General features: G+C 35.3%; 2 protein-coding genes and 1 long non-coding RNA gene across 4 annotated transcripts; 2 read left to right on the top strand and 1 right to left on the bottom strand.

The window, feature by feature from the left end:
• The first annotated feature begins 2,479 nt into the window (after positions 1-2,479).
• Positions 2,480-4,336, top strand: LOC135643114 (protein trichome birefringence-like 19). The gene is made up of 2 exons (XM_065159713.1): positions 2,480-3,303; positions 3,488-4,336. Exons 1-2 carry the CDS (start codon positions 2,779-2,781, stop codon positions 4,295-4,297), a joined length of 1,335 nt encoding a protein of 444 aa, XP_065015785.1. The 5' UTR covers positions 2,480-2,778; the 3' UTR covers positions 4,298-4,336.
• A 1,970-nt stretch (positions 4,337-6,306) lies between these two features.
• On the bottom strand, positions 6,307-7,495 carry LOC135643117 (uncharacterized). 2 transcript variants are annotated; one of them, XR_010498152.1, is made up of 2 exons: positions 7,360-7,495; positions 6,307-6,957 (listed from the first exon to the last, which is right to left on the bottom strand). It is a non-coding gene; the product is annotated as an uncharacterized LOC135643117 (long non-coding RNA). The 2 variants fall into 2 exon arrangements; XR_010498153.1 differs by having other exon boundaries at positions 6,307-6,709; positions 7,360-7,489.
• Positions 7,496-17,029: 9,534 nt separating this feature from the next.
• On the top strand, positions 17,030-22,772 carry LOC103980744 (spermidine synthase 1). The gene is made up of 9 exons (XM_009397229.3): positions 17,030-17,286; positions 17,796-17,872; positions 17,968-18,090; positions 19,658-19,762; positions 21,281-21,353; positions 21,753-21,824; positions 21,905-22,100; positions 22,195-22,324; positions 22,412-22,772. Exons 1-9 carry the CDS (start codon positions 17,130-17,132, stop codon positions 22,475-22,477), a joined length of 999 nt encoding a protein of 332 aa, XP_009395504.2. The 5' UTR covers positions 17,030-17,129; the 3' UTR covers positions 22,478-22,772.
• Positions 22,773-23,301: the final 529 nt, after the last annotated feature.

The following is a 23,301-nucleotide window of genomic DNA, read 5'->3' as shown; positions in this document are numbered from 1 at the left end:
TAAAAGATTACATATCGATAATGGCAGAGAATTCACTTCTTATATATTATTCTCTTTTTATAAAGAGTATGGTATCAAAAGGAAACTTACACGTGCAAATACACTAAAAAAAATAGTGTAGCTGAATGAAAAATTTGACATCTCATGGAAACTTATAAGTGTTGGCTTCGTGCAAAGAATTTACCCAAAACCTTATGAGCACAAGGTATGGTATGTGCAACCTATATTATTAATTGAATTTCTCTTAGCTTAATCAATCTAAAATTTTCATATGAGCTCATGTTTAGTGAGAAACCAAATATTAAACATTTAAGAGTATTTGGTTCTCTATGCTATGTTTATATAGCAGACTCAAAGAGAAGGAAATTTAATATTAAGACCAAGAAATACATTTTTATTGATTGTGATGAAAGGAAGAAATATTAGAAATGCATTGATTCATACATATAGGTATATGGTATCCCGTGTTTGATGATGTTTTTAGTTATTATCCTTTATAAATACTTTTTTTAAAAATTTCAATCATAAAAGTGATATATGTTGAAAATCTAATTGAGTTTCCTTTATCATGTAATGTTCTTATATATTTTAGCTCATTTTTTCCTTTATATGTGCCTATTATTGTTATTTCTTCATCATTAATGATCGAGCGAAGCGATAGGTGGCTTAATGATATTCATAAAAAAAATATATTAAAAAATTAAAAAAGAATAATTGTCAAATGAGCACATTATAGAGATAGAGATAATATATGCATATCATTATTTCTTCGATAAACCAATTGATGATTTTAAACTTGTTTTGATGAAGCCAAAGATGTTAAGGTGTGGGAGGATACTATGAATGAAGAAATGAATGCTCTTTATAAAAATAAAACTTTGGATCTTGTGTGAAAGCTCACAAATATAGATCTAATTACTGGTAAATGGATCTATATGGTGAAACATAAGTTAGATAAAAGTATAAATCATTATAAGACAAGACTTATTGTAAAGAGATTTTCTCAAAATATAAAGAAGATTACGAGGAAACGTATAGTCCTGTGGTCAAGATGACATTTGTTAGGAGGTCAAGATGACATTTGTTAGGATGGTGATTGCTCTGATAGCTAATCTTAAATGGAAGCTTTGACAACTTGATGTGAAGAATGCATTCTTATGAAATTGATAAAGATATTTATATGAAACAACCATCAATGTATACTTTTATTTCCAAATCAAATTATATTTATAAGCTCAAGAAGGCTCTATGTGGGTTAAGCAGGCTCTCACCGCATGATATAAAAAAATTAGTCAACACTTACAATTTTATGGTTATTTTTTTTCTTATTCAGATCCTAGTTTAATTATTAAAAAATAAGAAACCCTATATATTATTGTTCTTCTATATGTGAATGATATGATCATCAACCATAATGATGAAATAGAGATTTCAAAATTTTGTGGTGATCTTTCTCTCTAATTTAAATTGAAATTCTTAAGAGAGATTAATATTTTTCTTGGTCCGAAGGTGATGAATACAAACAAAGATATATTTATCTCTCAAACAAGCTATGCAAAGAAAAATATTGAAAGGTTTAGAATTAATAAAAATAAGAAAGATTCAACTCTGTTTGATGTAAATAAAAAATTAAATTATAATGATGAGAAAATATTTTCTGACTCTCGATCTTTTCGTGCTCTTATTAGTAGTATTATCTACTTAACAATTATAAGATCAGATATTACATTTTCAATTGATCTTGTAAATCATTTTATACGATTTCTACAACAAATTTTTTTTAAAATATATAAATTATATCCTTATTTGAGATTATTTTATAAAAGGGGCATACATCTTGAATTACATGGTTATATAAATACTGATCTAGGAGATAATTTGGATAATCATAGATCCACTTGTATTGCCTTTTTATATTATTTTACTTGTATCTCATAGTATAGTAAAATATAATAATCGATCTCTTTTCCTATAACCGAAGCAAAATACAAGGCTTCCTCACTTGGAGCTCAAGAATGTATATAGTTAAGACGTCTAATTATGGACGTGTGCTATCAAATTAACAAACCAACTATTTTATAAGGTAAAAATCAAAATGTCTTAAAATTGGCTATAAATCCAATTTGTCATGTAAGAACTAAGCATATTGAAATTGAATATCATTTTATCTGAGAAAAAATGGTCATTAAGGTGATGAAGATAAAAAATAAAGATAATATAGCAGGTATTTTGTCCAAACCGTTTTTCAAAAAACCATTTGAAGATCTTCCAAAATAAGCTGAGAGTAATCTCCAAAAATATACTGTAAGGGGGAGTGTTAAGAAGTTAAAATATATTTTGAAAGATTATAAATTAATATCTTACCTTTTAAATAAGATTAGATAAAGTTATATGGATAAAGAATTCAGAGCTTAAAAAGATAAAATATATTTTAAAAGTCTTAAATTGAAGATTTACCTTTTAAAAACAATTAAATAGAATTATAGAGATAAAAAAACTCTTATATTTCACATCTATAAATAGATGATATCTACATGTAGATCTAAGTCTCATAGTATTCAAGCTTATAGGATAGAAGTCTAAGAATCAATCAAGATTGTAAGTATTTTTCCTTTAAAAATTTTAATATAAATTTTTTTATTTAATTTAATCTTGAGCTAGTAGTACCTCGTTATTATTATTTGAGAACGAATTATACCTGCATTCCCTCCCTTTCTTCACACAAGTATCGGAGGACAAAGCAACCTGCACCAAACTTTGCTGCTTCTATCTCCCCCCATGAAGGGTAACTCAGGTCGGGAGCTTCAGAATGGAAGCAAAACGAGCCTTCAGAACACCTCTAGGATCGTTCTTCTTCTGACTGCAACCCTCCTCCTCACCATCATTCCTCTATATCTCTTCCCTTTGTTAGCCACATCACTTGCATGGAGAAGCCTGTCCTCTTCTTCATCATCATCTTCTTCTTCTTCGTCTTCTTCGAGTGATATGGCTCGTGATTCCATTGCCGGTCTGGGAGTGGCACAGCATTCGTGTGACATCTTCCGAGGGGGGTGGGTTCCGAACCCTAACGCGCCGTACTACACCAACGAGAGCTGCAGGGCCATCCAAGAGCACCAGAATTGCATGAAGTTTGGGAGGCCCGACACGGGCTTCATGAAGTGGAGGTGGAAACCGACCCACTGCGAGCTGCCGGTCTTCAACCCGGCGCAGTTCCTGGAGCTCGTTAGGGGTAAGTCCCTAGCGTTCGTCAGCGACTCCGTGGGGAGGAACCAAATGCAGTCCCTCATCTGTCTCCTCCTCAGAGTGAGTTGTCCGTTTCCAGTCTTCGTCTTATTCTCTTTGGTGTCTCCCTAACGTGTAGCAAAGCTGCACTTTCAGTAACGAGTGACCTGCATCCAATAGAGAATGATAAGAACATCAACTGTACTGCTACTTCAGATGCTCTCAACCATTGCAGCATAAGGCTTCTCCTTAAATGCATCTGCAGGTGACGTACGTGGTGGATGCCTCCGTCACCCAAGACGACAATTTCCGACGGTATTACTTCCCCACCCACAACTTCACCGTCGCCAGCTTCTGGTCACCGTTCCTGGTAAGGGCCCACAAAGTCGACCCCAATGCCTCCACTTACAGTGGCCTGTTCAACCTGTACCTGGACGAGCCCGACTCCATCTGGACCACCAAGATGACGGAGTTCGACTACGTGATCATGTCGGCCGGGCACTGGCTTTTACGGCCGACCATGTTCTACGAGGGCGGCCAGCTCGTCGGTTGCCACAACTGCCTGGCCCCGAACGTCACCGACCTGACCATGTACTACAGCTACCGGCGGGTGTTCCGGGCGGCGTTCCGGGTCTTCAACAGCCTCGAAGGATTCAGGGGGACGGTGTTCCTGCGGACGTTCTCGCCGTGGCACTTCGAGAACGGCACGTGGGACAACGGGGGGGACTGCGTTCGGCGGCAGCCGTTCCGCCGCGACGAGACGAGACTGGACGGCATCAACCTCAAGATGTACATGACGCAGGTGGAGGAGTTCCGGGAGGCACAGAGGGAAGGACGGGAGAAGGGCGTCAGGTTCCGGCTGCTGGACACCACGGATGCGATGCTGCTGAGGCCGGACGGGCACCCCAGCCGGTACGGCCACCTGCCGCACGAGATCGTGCCGATGTACAACGACTGCGTGCACTGGTGCCTGCCGGGGCCCATCGACACGTGGAACGACTTCTTGCTCCACACGGTGAAGAACGAGGGTGGGAGAGCGCGCTCTTGGAACGCCCGGAAGTCCACCATCAAGTAGATGGGTCGATGTCTTCTTTTCTTTCATAAGTAGATCCACCCTGTTCTACATGAAGAAAGCCACATTATGCGTCACTGTGGGTGCTTTGATTGTTTGAAGACGAAGCAACAAGCTGTAATAAACTATGAATGATGTTCTATATTGATAGCTGAACAAATTTATGGTATGACAGCAATAACATCAAATTTGGTGCATATAAACTATTGCAGCATACACCAATTCGGGCGAACAATGAAGAAAATATGATGCAGGTGGTGTATATGCCGTTAAAGGAGACACTGTATAAAGTTCTGCAACATTAACTATAACTTGGCTTCATTGAGCCCTAAAACTCAAAATGAAAGGTGCAATACTTTACTGACAGTAAATAGGCTAGATGAGAAGAAGATCCTCCGATAACCAGAGTTTGAACTTGCAAGAGCATCAGATTGCACTCACAGTGTGTTCTTTGCTGATAAAACAGAAATTTCAGCAAAAATGGTCCCTAAATACTACTAGCCTCTGAGCATGGGGTAGAACACTGTGTGTCTACTCTTCAAATCATTTTGAAGGAAGCTGAGTGAAATCAAGCGCTGAATGAGCATAACTGAAACTTATAATGGTTGCAAAGATAAATTTTGGCCGAGAAAATGGGGTTTGTGAAGTCAAGTTAATTGGTTCATCATTTTTTTCATATGTTTTCATACATTGGAAAAAGATCTTCTTACAGCCTTTAATAACTTAAGGTTGCAAGATCATGCAGACCTTTTATTTACTAACCAATTAAAACATGCAGAATGTAGATATTAAGGTTTGCAAGAAGGCAGTGCAAAAATGAAAAACCACACATCTCAAGGACTAAGTGGAACAAATTCGGTAAAACTAATGAAGTAACTTTTGTGTTCTAAGATATGAGCAACTTCAATAATATATTTCACATACATATCCAACACTAGCAAAATTGATCGAGGTCTCATCCACTAGGCTACCCATTCTTTACATGAAACTATATGACATTAACAATAGAGTCTGACCTAATAGAGGAAGCAATCTATTTTATCATAGTTACAAAGACAAACAAGAAAATAACATAAATCAGGCACTTGAGAATGACATAATAAAAGTCCTCAATTAGGAAGTACTCAAGATTTAACAAAATAAAGCATGAATAATAATCTGAAAGAACCGGACGATCTGTTTAATTGGTCACACTCTCACTTCTTAACATGGCATGAAGGCCTCAAAAAGATTGTGCTCCATAGGACAGTTACCAAAATTCACACAAGTATACAGGAGGAGAAAAGAAAAGCAAGAAGAGATTCTTGCATTTAATTGATGACACACAGCAATAGCAACAACATTTTACCTTAAAAAGAGAAAATAAACTGCTATCATAATTTCAATCAACTAGACAAGTCTATTATCCTGCCAATTGATTTGAATACAAATACAAAGGTATGTTGGTTTTTATGCATGGTCAGCTATGCCCTGGGAAGCTACTATGTCTTATTAATTATCCAACAAGTAGAGAAGGTAGTAAGGTCATTAGGAAAGAAAACAAGAAAGATGATAATTAAATATCACCATTTTTACACAAGGTATCCACGATATCAGGGCTCTTTATACATCAAGGAAAATGAGGTTGGAAGTACATAAATGTAGTTATATCTCTCAAAATGGTTCCTGGCAAGTTTCTCTTCTCTCACTCGCCTTGTCTATCGTAATGCATTAAGAATTTAGACCCTTCTACCCAAAAAACAGAGTCAGGCACACATTCAGCATGCAGATTACTTGACTGCTTTGTTTTCCATATGCATTGTATTCTAATTCACAAAGTATGCAATGTATGTTTTTGCAGATAAGAATGAAATATAAAACCTTGTCAATCATTTGAAACACATCCAACAGAACACATGTTATAAACAGGTAGCTATGTCATGCACGCAATTAAATAATCCAAAGATCAGTATTCATGACCACCACCATATTTCAGCAAGTATAATTCACACAACAAAATACACCACATGCTCTCACAGTAAAAAAAAATACATGTAACATATAGCTCTTTCCTAGAAAAATATTGATGTTTCAATTCTTTATACAGATTCACCTACACGCATTACAAACATAACAAATATAGATAGTTTCACATCCGTGTAGAACAAGGAATCTGGGTAAAAGGAATAAATTAAATGAAAATTATTCCTGTGGCTAACTGTTTAAACATCAAAATATGGAATATATCTCAATCATCTTCATAAAAACTGTGCCATCCTGTCACATTAATTTGACCAGTTGAGCTTATTTTCCCCATTTAGTCTTCCCAAAGCCAAGTTTAAGCCATCTCAGAGTATATTCCGACCTCTCATTCTCGACGAATTAACCAATAATGGTAGTTTCTGTAAATAAAGATTTCTAGTAGTCGTCTGCTGTCTGTTTAATACAAAACATTTACGTCCTATTCAGTGAATAATCCAAAATAAGGATAGATCAAATGGTGAAGATAATGAAATGATAAACGAATCCATAAGAACAATGAAAAATTGAAGGCATAAGAAAGAACTGAGAGACATTAAATCAAACATATTTACTGTTTTCTCTGTCCATCATCACAACTCAAGACGTCACCCATTTTGAATCGATCTAAATGCTGATGGCACCATTATTCGTTGATTGAAATTCTGCAGAATGCCGACTATAATCTGAGTAAAAATAAGGGATCGAAATCGGCATCGAATGGGCCGTATCAATTAGCCCTAACAGCTACCACCTCTTCATTGCCCAATCATTATATAAGATGACGAAAACAAGAGGAGGAAGAAGGTGGGGTTGGGGGGGGGGAGTGTTTTGGGTTGGGGGGAGGACGGAGGAATGGTTGTCGGCGGAAGTCCGGATGCAGAGGTTTATCGACCGATTCCGGCTTTGTAACCTCAGCAAGAAAAGAAACCATGGAATCCACCACGAAAAGAGACCGACAAGGCCAGGAAGAGATCGATAAACCGCTGCGTCCAGAGATCACTCGATTGCTGCGAGGAGGACGAAAAGGGAGAGGAGTTATGAGATTCGAGATGGGGATCACTTACTGTGGCAATCATGTTGTCCGCTTTGGATCCGAAATGGAGACCGGATTGGAATTAGAGACGAGGAAGAGGAAGAGGAGGATCACAAGAGCCAGGCGACATGTGCTTCCATGAAGAGGGGAGGATGGATGAGCTCAGCATGGGCAAGAAGAGCTACTTCTTTCTACCCACTCATTTACCGGTGTGTTCTTTGGAGAAACGAAACTAGTTCCTGCGGGACCCACCGAGGGACCCATCCTTCCTATCAGTAGAAACAAAGATGGTGGGTTCGTAAGAAATTTTGGGTTTGACTAAATCCCGCCACGATTCTTTTGACGTACTCATACAAGCTGTTTTATCCACGGCACAGAACATTCGACTTGACCGATCATCCAGAGACACGGTGTGCCAAACGACACGTGTGTGAAGTCTTCCCGTGTTTCGCAACGTGGATGGGACAGGAGAAGCCGTGAGTCCAACGGTCAGGCTGAGCCGTCCGTTTCATGATCCTGACCACATCGTCGCCCGCCCGTATGTCGCATCAAGATTCGGGACTGCTAGATCAACGGTGTCAGATCGACTTCAGTGATATATAATTAATCATGACTTGGAGTGATTAGCTTGAGTTTTCTAAGGGACACATATTAATATTTGTAAGAATCAATATAGTATTTTTAAAAATTTGTAAGAATTATTGTGGAAAGACACCTATTCAACTATTTATTTCTCTATGGCTAAAAAATGTACATTGACACGTATTGTTTTATTATAATAAGTTGATTTCTAAAGTATTTAATATATTGGATTAAAGTCACATAAAAAGGTATATTTAGTGCCATTTAGACTTGAGCTCTAAGTCTTTTATAAAAAGGAAGTCACTTTACACCTATACAAACATAAATATACAAAAGGTCTATTTGTATCAATATTATATATATATATATATGTATATATATACATACATATATGTATATGCATATATATATATATATATATATATATATATATATATATATATATATATGTATGTATGTATGTATATGTATATATATATATATAATGCATTCATCTTCGATAAAAGCATAAAATCAGCCCAAGTTTGGAACATAATAAAATTGAACCAAGCATCTTTATATGCACTATGCATTCACTTATGACAAATGCATATTGTTGATTTTTAAATATTTTAAATTTAAACATTCAAATTTATTATAAAATCCTTTTGGTGATACAGATAGCAATGCAGATGTCAGATCATTCTGATAACATGAGTGTTATTCGAGAAAAAGAAACTATGAGAGAAATGGAGGTGAGTGGATTCTTCACCTCTTATTGAGGTAGTAAACTTGTACTATAATGATTGCCCCTCAATTTTTGTGTAGGTACTCCAGAATATTTTGTGTTGCCATTTTTTTGGTAACAAAAGCCCCTCAAATTTTATAGGTCAACAAATATTGATATTAATACCTTATTATTGAGATTGAGATTTATCCATCCAATTGTACTAACCAATTGTACGAAGAAAACTTCTTGTATGAGATTTCTTTATCTAGCATATACCATTAATAGGGCTTGTTTCCACTTATCTAAACAATTTGTATCTTGGTTATATAGCTTTACAAGTGAAAGGAAGGAGCTAATTATATATTATCATCTCTAGTTAAACTTCTTTAGTGTCCTGATTAATAAATTTTAAAAATTTACATTAGAATTCGTATAGTTATAAAAGTGAAACGTCTAATTTTATTTATCTTAACACTATCGGTTTTACTGACGGAAGCATGAAAACAATGGGCAAAAATATAATTTTAACGTCGTATTATGTTTTTGGTGATGATAAGCAGCATTGCTAGTGGGAGTTGTAGGTGACTATTATCGATGAGGAGAGAGAGCAACAATAATAAATGAGGCAAAGAAAGAGAATGAAAAGAATGATGCAGATTTCGATGCTTTGCATATGCATTGATGCCACTTAGGCAATTACATCGATGTCAATACAAATGTAAAATGGCGAAAGGACTGCTTGACATCTACATCAACACAAACATAGATGTGGATGTAAAGTAGTGTCGTTCTGTCTCTGTGTCGGCATTAATAATAATAAAGGGATGGACAACGTCACTCTACATTTATGTCGGCATCGATGCAAATGACGAGCAACCCTTTCATTATTCATGTTCTCGTTATATGCTTCTCTTTATTTATGATTTTACAATATTCACTTAGATCTATTTTGTGAAGAAAAAATCAAATTTTTATTTGAAAATTTCAAGAGTTTAAGTTAATAGTTGAAAGTGCTCTTAAATAAAAAAATTAAAAGATTACATATCGATAATGGCAGAGAATTCACTTCTTATATATTATTCTCTTTTTATAAAGAGTATGGTATCAAAAGGAAACTTACACGTGCAAATACACTAAAAAAAATAGTGTAGCTGAATGAAAAATTTGACATCTCATGGAAACTTATAAGTGTTGGCTTCGTGCAAAGAATTTACCCAAAACCTTATGAGCACAAGGTATGGTATGTGCAACCTATATTATTAATTGAATTTCTCTTAGCTTAATCAATCTAAAATTTTCATATGAGCTCATGTTTAGTGAGAAACCAAATATTAAACATTTAAGAGTATTTGGTTCTCTATGCTATGTTTATATAGCAGACTCAAAGAGAAGGAAATTTAATATTAAGACCAAGAAATACATTTTTATTGATTGTGATGAAAGGAAGAAATATTAGAAATGCATTGATTCATACATATAGGTATATGGTATCCCGTGTTTGATGATGTTTTTAGTTATTATCCTTTATAAATACTTTTTTTAAAAATTTCAATCATAAAAGTGATATATGTTGAAAATCTAATTGAGTTTCCTTTATCATGTAATGTTCTTATATATTTTAGCTCATTTTTTCCTTTATATGTGCCTATTATTGTTATTTCTTCATCATTAATGATCGAGCGAAGCGATAGGTGGCTTAATGATATTCATAAAAAAAATATATTAAAAAATTAAAAAAGAATAATTGTCAAATGAGCACATTATAGAGATAGAGATAATATATGCATATCATTATTTCTTCGATAAACCAATTGATGATTTTAAACTTGTTTTGATGAAGCCAAAGATGTTAAGGTGTGGGAGGATACTATGAATGAAGAAATGAATACTCTTTATAAAAATAAAACTTTGGATCTTGTGTGAAAGCTCACAAATATAGATCTAATTACTGGTAAATGGATCTATATGGTGAAACATAAGTTAGATAAAAGTATAAATCATTATAAGACAAGACTTATTGTAAAGAGGTTTTCTCAAAATATAAAGAAGATTACGAGGAAACGTATAGTCCTGTGGTCAAGATGACATTTGTTAGGAGGTCAAGATGACATTTGTTAGGATGGTGATTGCTCTGATAGCTAATCTTAAATGGAAGCTTTGACAACTTGATGTGAAGAATGCATTCTTATGAAATTGATAAAGATATTTATATGAAACAACCATCAATGTATACTTTTATTTCCAAATCAAATTATATTTATAAGCTCAAGAAGGCTCTATGTGGGTTAAGCAGGCTCTCACCGCATGATATAAAAAAATTAGTCAACACTTACAATTTTATGGTTATTTTTTTTCTTATTCAGATCCTAGTTTAATTATTAAAAAATAAGAAACCCTATATATTATTGTTCTTCTATATGTGAATGATATGATCATCAACCATAATGATGAAATAGAGATTTCAAAATTTTGTGGTGATCTTTCTCTCTAATTTAAATTGAAATTCTTAAGAGAGATTAATATTTTTCTTGGTCCGAAGGTGATGAATACAAACAAAGATATATTTATCTCTCAAACAAGCTATGCAAAGAAAAATATTGAAAGGTTTAGAATTAATAAAAATAAGAAAGATTCAACTCTGTTTGATGTAAATAAAAAATTAAATTATAATGATGAGAAAATATTTTCTGACTCTCGATCTTTTCGTGCTCTTATTAGTAGTATTATCTACTTAACAATTATAAGATCAGATATTACATTTTCAATTGATCTTGTAAATCATTTTATACGATTTCTACAACAAATTTTTTTTAAAATATATAAATTATATCCTTATTTGAGATTATTTTATAAAAGGGGCATACATCTTGAATTACATGGTTATATAAATACTGATCTAGGAGATAATTTGGATAATCATAGATCTACTTGTATTGCCTTTTTATATTATTTTACTTGTATCTCATAGTATAGTAAAATATAATAATCGATCTCTTTTCCTATAACCGAAGCAAAATACAAGGCTTCCTCACTTGGAGCTCAAGAATGTATATAGTTAAGACGTCTAATTATGGACGTGAGATATCAAATTAACAAACCAACTATTTTATAAGGTAAAAATCAAAATGTCTTAAAATTGGCTATAAATCCAATTTGTCATGTAAGAACTAAGCATATTGAAATTGAATATCATTTTATCTGAGAAAAAATGGTCATTAAGGTGATGAAGATAAAAAATAAAGATAATATAGCAGGTATTTTGTCCAAACCGTTTTTCAAAAAACCATTTGAAGATCTTCCAAAATAAGCTGAGAGTAATCTCCAAAAATATACTGTAAGGGGGAGTGTTAAGAAGTTAAAATATATTTTGAAAGATTATAAATTAATATCTTACCTTTTAAATAAGATTAGATAAAGTTATATGGATAAAGAATTCAGAGCTTAAAAAGATAAAATATATTTTAAAAGTCTTAAATTGAAGATTTACCTTTTAAAAACAATTAAATAGAATTATAGAGATAAAAAAACTCTTATATTTCACATCTATAAATAGATGATATCTACATGTAGATCTAAGTCTCATAGTATTCAAGCTTATAGGATAGAAGTCTAAGAATCAATCAAGATTGTAAGTATTTTTCCTTTAAAAATTTTAATATAAATTTTTTTATTTAATTTAATCTTGAGCTAGTAGTACCTCGTTATTATTATTTGAGAACGAATTATACCTGCATTCCCTCCCTTTCTTCACACAAGTATCGGAGGACAAAGCAACCTGCACCAAACTTTGCTGCTTCTATCTCCCCCCATGAAGGGTAACTCAGGTCGGGAGCTTCAGAATGGAAGCAAAACGAGCCTTCAGAACACCTCTAGGATCGTTCTTCTTCTGACTGCAACCCTCCTCCTCACCATCATTCCTCTATATCTCTTCCCTTTGTTAGCCACATCACTTGCATGGAGAAGCCTGTCCTCTTCTTCATCATCATCTTCTTCTTCTTCGTCTTCTTCGAGTGATATGGCTCGTGATTCCATTGCCGGTCTGGGAGTGGCACAGCATTCGTGTGACATCTTCCGAGGGGGGTGGGTTCCGAACCCTAACGCGCCGTACTACACCAACGAGAGCTGCAGGGCCATCCAAGAGCACCAGAATTGCATGAAGTTTGGGAGGCCCGACACGGGCTTCATGAAGTGGAGGTGGAAACCGACCCACTGCGAGCTGCCGGTCTTCAACCCGGCGCAGTTCCTGGAGCTCGTTAGGAGGAAGTCCCTGGCGTTCGTCAGCGACTCCGTGGGGAGGAACCAAATGCAGTCCCTCATCTGTCTCCTCCTCAGAGTGAGTTGTCCCTTTCCAGTCTTCGTCTTATTCTCTTTGGTGTCTCCCTAACGTGTAGCAAAGCTGCACTTTCAGTAACGAGTGACCTGCATCCAATAGAGAATGATAAGAACATCAACTGTACTGCTACTTCAGATGCTCTCAACCATTGCAGAGTTTGAACTTGCAAGAGCATCAGATTGCACTCACAGTGTGTTCTTTGCTGATAAAACAGAAATTTCAGCAAAAATGGTCCCTAAATACTACTAGCCTCTGAGCATGGGGTAGAACACTGTGTGTCTACTCTTCAAATCATTTTGAAGGAAGCTGAGTGAAATCAAGCGCTGAATGAGCATAACTGAAACTTATAATGGTTGCAAAGATAAATTTTGGCCGAGAAAATGGGGTTTGTGTAGTCAAGTTAATTGGTTCATCATTTTTTTCATATGTTTTCATACATTGGAAAAAGATCTTCTTACAGCCTTTAATAACTTAAGGTTGCAAGATCATGCAGACCTTTTATTTACTAACCAATTAAAACATGCAGAATGTAGATATTAAGGTTTGCAAGAAGGCAGTGCAAAAATGAAAAACCACACATCTCAAGGACTAAGTGGAACAAATTTGGTAAAACTAATGAAGTAACTTTTGTGTTCTAAGATATGTGCAACTTCAATAATATATTTCACATACATATCCAACACTAGCAAAATTGATCGAGGTCTCATCCACTAGGCTACCCATTCTTTACATGAAACTATATGACACTAACAATAGAGTCTGACCTAATAGAGGAAGCAAACTATTTTATCATAGCTACTAAGACAAACAAGAAAATAACATAAATCAGGAACTTGAGAATGACATAGTAAAAGTCCTCAATTAGGAAGTGCTCAAGATTTAACAAAATAAAGCAGGAATAATAATCTGAAAGAACTGCACGATCTGTTTAATTAGTCACACTCTCACTTCTTTCGAAATGTTACAAAAGATAACAATGGCATGAAGGCCTCAAAAAGATTGTGCTCTATAGGGCAATTACCAAAATTCACAGAAGTATACAGAAGGAGAAAAGAAGAGCAAGAAGAGATTCTTGCATTTAATTCACGACACCTAGCAATAGCATGAAATTTTACCTAGAAAAGAGAAAATAAACTGCTATCATAATTTCAACCAACTAGAGAAGTTAATTATCCTACCAATCGATTTGAATACAAATACAATGGTATGTTGGTTTTTATGTATGGTCAGCTATGCTCTGGGAAGCTACTATGAGGTTGGAAGTACATAAATGTAGTTATACTTCTCAAAATGGTTTCTTACAACTCACCTTGTCTTATCATAATGCATTAAGAATTTAGACTCTCCTACCCAAAAAACAAAGTCAGGCACACATTCAGCATGCAGATTACTTGACTGCTTTGTTTTCTATATGCATTGTATTCTAATTTGTTTTTGCAGATAAGAATGAAATATAAAACCTTGTCAGTCACTTGAAACACATCCAACAGAACACATGTTATAAACAGGTAGCTATGTCATGCACGTAATTAAATAATCCAAAGATCACTGTACCATTCATGTATTCATGGGCACCACCATATTTCAGCACGTACAATTCACACAACAAAATACACCACATGCTCTCACAGTAAAAAAAATATACATGTACCATATAGCTCTTTTCTAGAAAACTATTGATGTTTAAATTCTTTATACAGATTCACCTTCAAGCATTACAAACATAACAAATATAGAGAGGTTCACATCCGTGTAGAACAAGGAATCTCGGTAAAAGGAATAAATTAAATGAAAAATATTCCTGTGGCTAAATGTTAGAAAAATGTTTATGTTTAAATTCTTTATACAGATTCATCTTCAAGCATTACATACATAACAAATACAGAGAGGTTCACATCCATGTAGAACAAGGAATCTTGGTAAAAGGAATTAATTAAATGATAAATATTCCTGTGGCTAAATGTTAGAAAAATATTTATGTTTAAACTCTTTATACAGATTCACCTTCAAGCATTACAAACATAACAAATATAGAGAGGTTCACATCCATGTAAAACAAGGAATCTTGGTAAAAGGAATAAATTAAATGAAAAATATTTCTGTGGCTAAATGTTTAAACATCAAAATATGGAATATATCTCAATCATCTTCATAAAAACTGTGCCATCCTGTCACATTAATTTGACCAGTTGAGTTATTTTCCCCATTTAGTCCTCCCAAAGCCAAGTTTAAGCCATCTTAGAGTATATTCCGACCACTCATTCTTGACGAACTAACCAATAATGGTAGCTTCTGTAAATAAAGATTTCTAGTAGTCCTCTGCTGTCTATTTAATACACAACTTTTACGTCCTATTCAGTGAATAATCCAAAATGAGGATAGATCAAATGGTGAAGATAATGAAAAGATAAACGAATCCAAAAGAACAATGCAAAATTGAAGGCATAAGGAAGAACTGAGAGACATTAAATCAAACATATTTACTGTTTTCTCTCTCCATCATCACAACTCAAGACGTCACCCATTTTGAATCGATCTAAATGCTGATGACACTATTATTCATTGGTTGAAAATCTGCAGAATGCCGACAATAATCTGAGTAAAAAAAGGATCGAAATCGGCATCGAATGGACCGTATCGATTAGCCCTAACAGCTACCACCTCTTCATTGCCCAATCATCATATAAGATGACGAAAACAAGAGGAGGAAGAAGGGGGGAACGGAGGAATGGCTGTCGTCGGAAGTCCGGATGCAGAGGTTTATCGACCGATTCCGGCTTTGTAACCTCAGCAAGAAAAGAAACCATCGAATCCACCACGAAAAGAGACCGACAAGGCCAGGAAGAGATCGATAAACCGCTGCGTCCAGAGATCACTCGATTGCTGCGAGGAGGACGAAAAGGGAGAGGAGATATGAGATTCGAGATGGGGATCACTTACTGTGGCAATCATGTTGTCCGCTTTGGATCCGAAATGGAGACCGGATTGGAATTAGAGATGCGGAAGAGGAGGAATGCAGGAGCCAGGCGCCATGTGCTTCCATGAAGAGGGGAGGATGGATGTGCTCATCATGAGCAACTAGGGCTGTTCTTTCTACCCACTTTATTACCGGTGTGTTCTTTGGCAAAACGAAACTAGTTCCTGCGGGACCCACGATTGGCCCCATGCTTCCTTTCAGTAGAAACAAAGCGGGTGAGTTGGTAAGAAATTTTGAGTTTGACAACTCTGTGCCCAATCGCAGGGAGTTACTGTTCTAAATCCCGCCATGATTGTTTTGACGTACTCATATAAGCTGTCTTATCCACGGCATAGAACATTCGACTTGACCGATCATCCAGAGACACGGTGTGCCAAACGACACGTGTGTGAAGTCTTCCCGTGTTTCGCAACGTGGATGGGACAGGAGAAACCGTGAGTCCAACGGTCAGGCTGAGCCGTCCGTTTCATGATCCTGACCACATCGTCGCCCGCCCGTATGTCGCATCAAGATTCGGGACGGCTAGGTCAACGGTGTCAGATCAACTTCAGCGATATATATAAATTAGTCATGGCTAGAAGTGATTAGCTTTAGTTTTCTAAGGGACACATATATTAATATTTGTAAGAATCAATCTACTTTTTTTAAAAAATTTGTAAGGATTAATATGAAAAGACACCTATTCAATTATTTATTTCTTTGTGGCTAAAAAATTGAAAATGTACACTGACAAGTGTTGTTTATTTACAATAAATTTATTTCTAAAATATTTAATATTTTGCATAAAAGACAATAAAAAATATTTTTAGTGTCATTGAGACTTGAACTCAAGTCTTTTCCCGAAAAGAAATCACTTTCCGACTATACAAACATAGATATGCAAAAGGTTTATATATATATATATATATATATATATATATATATATATATATATATATATATAAAATATTTTCTAAAAATAAGCCTCTTCAAATCAATTGGGTTTTATCAGTGTTATTGTTTTACGGCCTAAAATGAACTATAATAATAATAATAATAATAATAATAATAGAAGAAGAAGAAGAAGAATGGAAAAGATTCCCACCCGAAAACCCTAATGGAGAGCTCTATCATATGCAATCACACGCACTCACTCCAATATAAGTTATGGTAGCGACACAAAACCCAAAGCGGCGGAGAACATAAAAGAGGGGAGTCGGGATGGAAGTCGGCGGCTGTGCGGCGGCAACAGAGAGGCCGAAGGCAAGCGAGGAGGGCAACGGCAACGCTGAGCCGGCAGTGCCCCACGAGAAGAAGATGAACGGCATCTCCGCGGTCATCCCCGGGTGGTTCTCTGAGCTCAGCCCAATGTGGCCAGGTGTAATATTACTCTCTCGTTGCATCTGCAGGAGATCTACGCTTCTTTCGGTTTCTACCCGCATTTCCTTCTGTGGCTAAGATATCAAGATCCAGTTTTTATGTTTGGCCTCTCTAGTTCGAGGTTTCACCGGAATTTAGATATGTATCATATCGTGTGAGCGTTGCATCGCACAAGATTCTCTTTTTCCTAGCTTTCTCTGTTAATGGGTATCATCTGGTATGTCATTGTATGTCCTAATAGTCTTTTCATTGTCAGGCTCTCTTTTCTTTAAGATTTATAATGAGCTATGTTTGGTTTTCTGATTTTTTTTCTACAGACTTCGTTCCATTGAGCTAGTTAGAGCGGATTAACATATGTGTTAATCAATTATTTCCACCTTTATTTTTTGCGAAGAGGATCTCTAGCTTCGAACATTTAATATGAGTTGATAGTTAATTTGTAATTGTTATCATGTTATTTATTGTTTCCATTTTGTAATATGTAAGAATTTTTGAAATTATTTACAGGAGAAGCTCACTCCTTAAAGGTGGAAAAGATATTGTTTCAGGGTAAGTCGGACTACCAAAATGTTCTGGTCTTCCAGGTACTTGTGGACAGTGAAAACTAGCAACTTTCTTCTTCTTCAATATAGCTTTTTTTTGCTTTGCCTGATCATATGGCTGTCATTCTGGGTGTCAGTCATCCACATATGGCAAAGTTCTCGTTTTGGATGGAGTCATTCAAGTAGCAGAGAGAGACGAGTGTGCTTACCAGGAAATGATTACGCATCTTCCACTCTGTTCAATCTCAAATCCTAAAAAGGTAGCTTTACCATATGCAACTCTTTTAACATTATAAGCATGTTGTGCATGCAGGAACAGTGACATACTTGCGTATTCTACATGGGCAATGAAGCATATATATATATATATATATACATATATATATATATATGTGTGTGTGTGTGTGTGTGTGTATCCATATACATGTACATGTATACATATCAACACAACTAATGACTTTTTTGAACAAATAATGTGCTAACTAGTTTTAGTTTTCTCGTATGTTACAATAAGTGTGAAAAATAGAGAAGGGAAAAGATGTTCCGGTTCTATTGTAATGTAAATGTTGGATTAAATTATGAAGACCCCATCATTCACAATGGTTATGTGATTTGTTACATTTTTTTTTTCTTCACAATGATATATGTGACTGTATTCATTATGTTTACTATTAAATAATTGATTTATATAACTAGGAATTGCTAATTCCATGAGCATGTAAAAGCTTGGATAGCAGCTATGGTATATGTCAAAGTTCTCATCAGGAGCAAAGTGACTGATGTTTTCAGTCGAGTCTAGACACTGATGGCTTAAGCCAATTTTCATATCATCAATGATTAACAAATTTTTCTTCCTTTTAGCTGGCAATAGGATTCATTATCTTTTTCATAAAGAAATCTAAATATGATAATCTAATAGAGAGCTTAATAATTTCAAAATTAAGGTTATATACTGGCCATGATTTGGTGCTTGTCATATTCTGATGTGAGTGCTGAAGCTATTCAATTTTTTTGTTTAACACTGTGACACCTTCCCATGCACACATGCGCAGCCATAAAATTTCATCTGTTATCAACTTGCTGAGGTGATTTAAAAGTTGATGCTACGATTCATTAATTTGATCTAGGCCATTAGGTTAGTATGGTTCAATGTTCAAGCTTGTTTTTCCAAATGATACCAATCATTCTCTTTTTCAAAACTGATCTATCACTTTATCTTATTCATAGGTATATCTTAGTATTCAATTTTGTGAGGGTGAGCCTTGGTACAATGGTAATCATGCTAAATAACTTTGGTGACCAAGATTTGCATCGCGGACACAATCTCTCTATTTGTCAGGTCTATCCGATGTGGGAGCAGGAGCGGTTTATTCTTTTTTTATTAAACTTTATTTTTGTCCCAATTCAAGAGACATTATCTCTCTTGACTTCTCATCTTTCTTGCTATCTCTATGTCAACTGTTACCCGAAAAGGGAAAAAAAGAAAAAAGTTCTCCATTTCTTCTTTCACTGTTAAGGTGCAACAACTGTTACTTCTTTTAATCAACAACGGGTCTTGTCACTTTAACCAGTGATTATTTCATTTCTGTGATACAACAAATGGGTTGTTTTAGTGCATGTTCAAGATATATAATTAGAAGAGGATTCTCTTGTCTTTTAGTCATCAGCTAGTATTTACTAAGAACATTATAGTTTTCAGCTTGTTCAAATATATCAAATTGGTGATTGTATTTTTGTTGTTGCTACTGCTATCAGTTCATTGGTCACACACTTTGACTTTGCAATTTTTTGCATAATTGAATGGTTTGTCAATCTTAATCTTTGCAGGTTCTTGTCATTGGTGGCGGAGATGGTGGTGTTCTGCGAGAAGTGTCACGTTACTCATCTGTGGAGCAAATAGACATATGTGAAATTGACAAAATGGTCGTGGATGTGAGTATGAATCTTTTTGAATTTGAATACTTTGCTTTCGTGATTTCAATGCTTTCTCATTTGTAGTATGCACCGAGGAATATTTCTGATTTGCTTGGTGTTGGCCTTCAACTCCACCTGTGCAAAATGTGAAAAGCCTTGGTGGCATATATTCATGTTCTGATTTGTGGAAATTCGCACACAGATTTTACATATTGCCAGCTGGTTATTCATTTTGGTTTCAGTTAGTTTGAATTGTCTATATGGGTCATCATAACATCCTCCACCGATTAGAGAGCCATTGTGTCACCTTTGTCTAAAGGATGATTTCATAAATAAATATGATGTGCTTATTTGGTATCTCTGCATTTGCTTATTTGTCAAAGAACTGCTGGGTGATAGTTGATGTTCTTGGTTTTAAATCCTTATTCTATCAGATTCCTATGCCATCACATGCTTGTTTATTCATGCAAGTGATACTTCCCTCCCCACTCTGATTGACTTTCTGATTGGTTTAGAGTTTGTTAGAACATTGAACTGTAGTTTGTAACAGAAGCCCATCATGACATCCTGTGTAGTAGCTCCAGGTGCAGTCGCTAGATACTATGTTAACCCTTTTAAAGTGTGAACTTGACTTTCTTATATGTGAATAATTTAGAAGAAGATCTAGCTTCAAAAGAAGTTTAGGCAAATGTGGGGAATGAGAGAGTCTAACCAGTGAAAGGAAACATGATATAAGAAAATATTTACTGTAATCAATTCATCACCTTTATTACATTTCACTCTTTCAGAAGGGGGAAATACAATCTTATGTTGCATTTGCCTTCTTGCATTTCTAGGAACTACCCCTTTAGGCCTGCAGATTATTGAATTGGATCTGGTCTGTAAAATATGGACTAAAGAAATCAGTTATGCGCCGAGTATATATCCCCTTTGGATATAGTGGCTCTAGTCTACTGTCATTTACATTTGAACATGATTCATGAAGTGCATCTTCTTTTGATTCAGCACTCTGCATTCCGTTGTTGTGATTTATGGTAAACCAATTTATGATTTCATGTTTAGTTATTTGAATCATGACCATCCATTGGTTGGTAAATATTTGATTGCCAGCTTTGCCGATCAGTAAAATTCTTTGCCTAATGTAGGTCGTTCAGCACAACATAAATACTATTCGCATCATATCTCATATTTCATCCGGAACTATTAGATGTGACACAGATTGATAAAATTACCTTCCTCTACATATGCATTTGCTTTTAGAAGTTGATTTAAGTACCATTGTTGTGCTTACAAGTTACAACTATCGATCAGATATCGTTGTTTCATATGCGCTGTGAACTGCATGATTGCACATATTGAAAGGGTAGGTCTCGTCTGATGTTAACTCTTTTTGGTTGTAGTGAGGCCCTACAATAGTCCAGGTGTAGTAAAAAACTCATGTAGAAGATAGTTACCTCCTTGAATCTTATTTCCTTTTGCTTTGTTGACTCTGAATAAGCGACTGGTTTATTTTCTATTTTTTTCCCCCTCAAACAGGTTTCTAAGCAATTTTTCCCTCATCTGGCTGTTGGGTATGAGGATCCTCGTGTTACTCTACATATTGGTGATGGTAAGAAACTCCTTCCAATGATTATATTATTTTTCCTGTATTATTTAAATGGAAAATGGTGGTCTTACTCTCCTTGTCTAGATAGTTAATTCAATATCACGTCTTAACTTGTGGCCTAGATTAATACTGTAATTGTTACCTTAAGATTCAATAACAACTTAAATAAAATGTCAAGTGGTTCAGACCATATGTTAGTACCATCAAATATTTGCCTGCTCATATGAAACAGATATGACTAGAAGCTTGGTAAGCACCAACATTGTCTTTAGTAGGTAATATTGACATGGTTTTAAAAGCATGCTTGACTGACAATTGAACTTCAGTAATAATTCAGCTGTCAATTGTAGTTCCTTTTTTTGGGTCCTCTCCAATGGCAACTCATAATTTCATGACTTGCAGGAGTTGCATTCCTCAAAGATGCGCCTGAAGGTACTTACGATGCAGTCATCGTGGATTCTTCTGATCCGATAGGTATAGAGACTTGCATCAGTTTTGCCCTCTTTTTCTCTTTCTACCAAAACCTTTCTAATTTCATCACTTGGCTTATACAGGTCCAGCTCAAGAACTTTTTGAGAAACCTTTCTTTCAATCAGTGGCAAAAGCTCTCCGTCCAGGAGGGGTTGTGTGCACCCAGGCAGAGAGCATATGGCTCCATATGCACATTATAGAAGGCATTGTCTCTGCCTGTTGTCAGATCTTTAAAGGCTCTGTGAATTATGCTTGGACAACAGTACCTACATACCCAAGGCATGTGCATGTCGACTTCATATTTCTTTGGGCACTTTCTTCTTGATGTAATATAATGGAATTAGGGTGTCTTGTTATTGATATATGAATGCAGTGGAGCTATAGGTTTCATGCTTTGCTCCACGGAGGGACCAGCTGTTGACTTCCAGCATCCTGTCTATCAGATTGATGAGGATGAAGCTTCCAACAAATCTAAAGGACCCTTGAAGTTCTACAATTCACAGGTACTCATTAGAGGAACTCTACAACAAGGGACTTGACTTTACCTCATCTATCGTCCTAATTAATACCTAACTATATTGTTTCCACAGATTCATTCTGCTGCATTCTGTCTGCCATCTTTTGCAAAGAGGGTCATTGATTCTAAAACCATTTGAGGTTTATCTCTGTCCTTCCGAGTCGAGACGAGAACAATCCTCGATGAAATGATGCAGGCTGGCAAATGATACCACGGCTGCGTAGCTCATCAATGCCGTCTATTCATTTGGTCATGCATAATTAAGAGGAATATAGCACCAAGAATTTTGTTTATCCCCAGTTAGTCGATATATAATCATCTAGTTAACATGTCATTATGAGCTCACCAAGTCAAATGGTGTTTCATTCATCTTTGGATGAAGTTGCAGCTTTCTTTTTCACCACCTAATTATATAAATGGCAGTTTTAGCTTTCTATTAGAATGTGACTTGGGGTTGAATTCCTTCACAATTTGGTAATTATGTCATTTCCTTTATTTAGTGCCAGAGAACAGAAGAGTATCCTTCTTTGCTTAGGAGCATTGATATTGGTAACACATGGATAAGCAAAAAGAAAGGATGTGGTGTTCAAAACAATTGATCCTTATCATGAGTACTTGCAATCATTCCACTCCTTTATCATGTTTATATGTTTTCCAAAAAATAAAAATATTCCTATGCCATTAGAATACCTATTTTTTCTTCCATTTTATAGACATTACAGAATGTCTCAAAAGTTTATTAATTAGTTTGTTTCTAATATAATTCAAACATTGTAGATTATGTTCAGCTTAATTTTTCTAAGATTATTTTTATTTTTATTTCTAATAATATTCAAATGTTATTTTTTCTAGGATTTCCACTTGGAGGAGGTTTCATCCTTGACCATAAGTGCATGTACATATTCTATATCAAAATCAAAATGTATATTTATTACATACCATACATCCATAGCTTAATGCAAC

This window comes from Musa acuminata, chromosome BXJ1-4 (assembly GCF_036884655.1).
Source record: "Musa acuminata AAA Group cultivar baxijiao chromosome BXJ1-4, Cavendish_Baxijiao_AAA, whole genome shotgun sequence".
Taxonomy (NCBI): domain Eukaryota; kingdom Viridiplantae; phylum Streptophyta; class Magnoliopsida; order Zingiberales; family Musaceae; genus Musa; species Musa acuminata.
Note: the sequence above shows the minus strand (reverse complement) of the source record. Positions and strands in the feature narration are given on the sequence as shown.

What these genes read in the sequence shown, in the direction of transcription:
- LOC103980744 (XM_009397229.3), top strand. Translation starts at nt 17,130, where the DNA reads ATGGAAGTCGGCGGCTGTGCGGCGGCAACAGAGAGGCCGAAGGCAAGC. An exon ending in AAAATGTTCTGGTCTTCCAG is followed by an intron (nt 17,873 to 17,967) that starts GTACTTGTGGAC and finishes TCTGGGTGTCAG; the next exon opens with TCATCCACATATGGCAAAGT. An exon ending in TGAAGTTCTACAATTCACAG is followed by an intron (nt 22,325 to 22,411) that starts GTACTCATTAGA and finishes TTGTTTCCACAG; the next exon opens with ATTCATTCTGCTGCATTCTG.
- LOC135643114 (XM_065159713.1), top strand. Translation starts at nt 2,779, where the DNA reads ATGAAGGGTAACTCAGGTCGGGAGCTTCAGAATGGAAGCAAAACGAGC. An exon ending in TCATCTGTCTCCTCCTCAGA is followed by an intron (nt 3,304 to 3,487) that starts GTGAGTTGTCCG and finishes ATGCATCTGCAG; the next exon opens with GTGACGTACGTGGTGGATGC.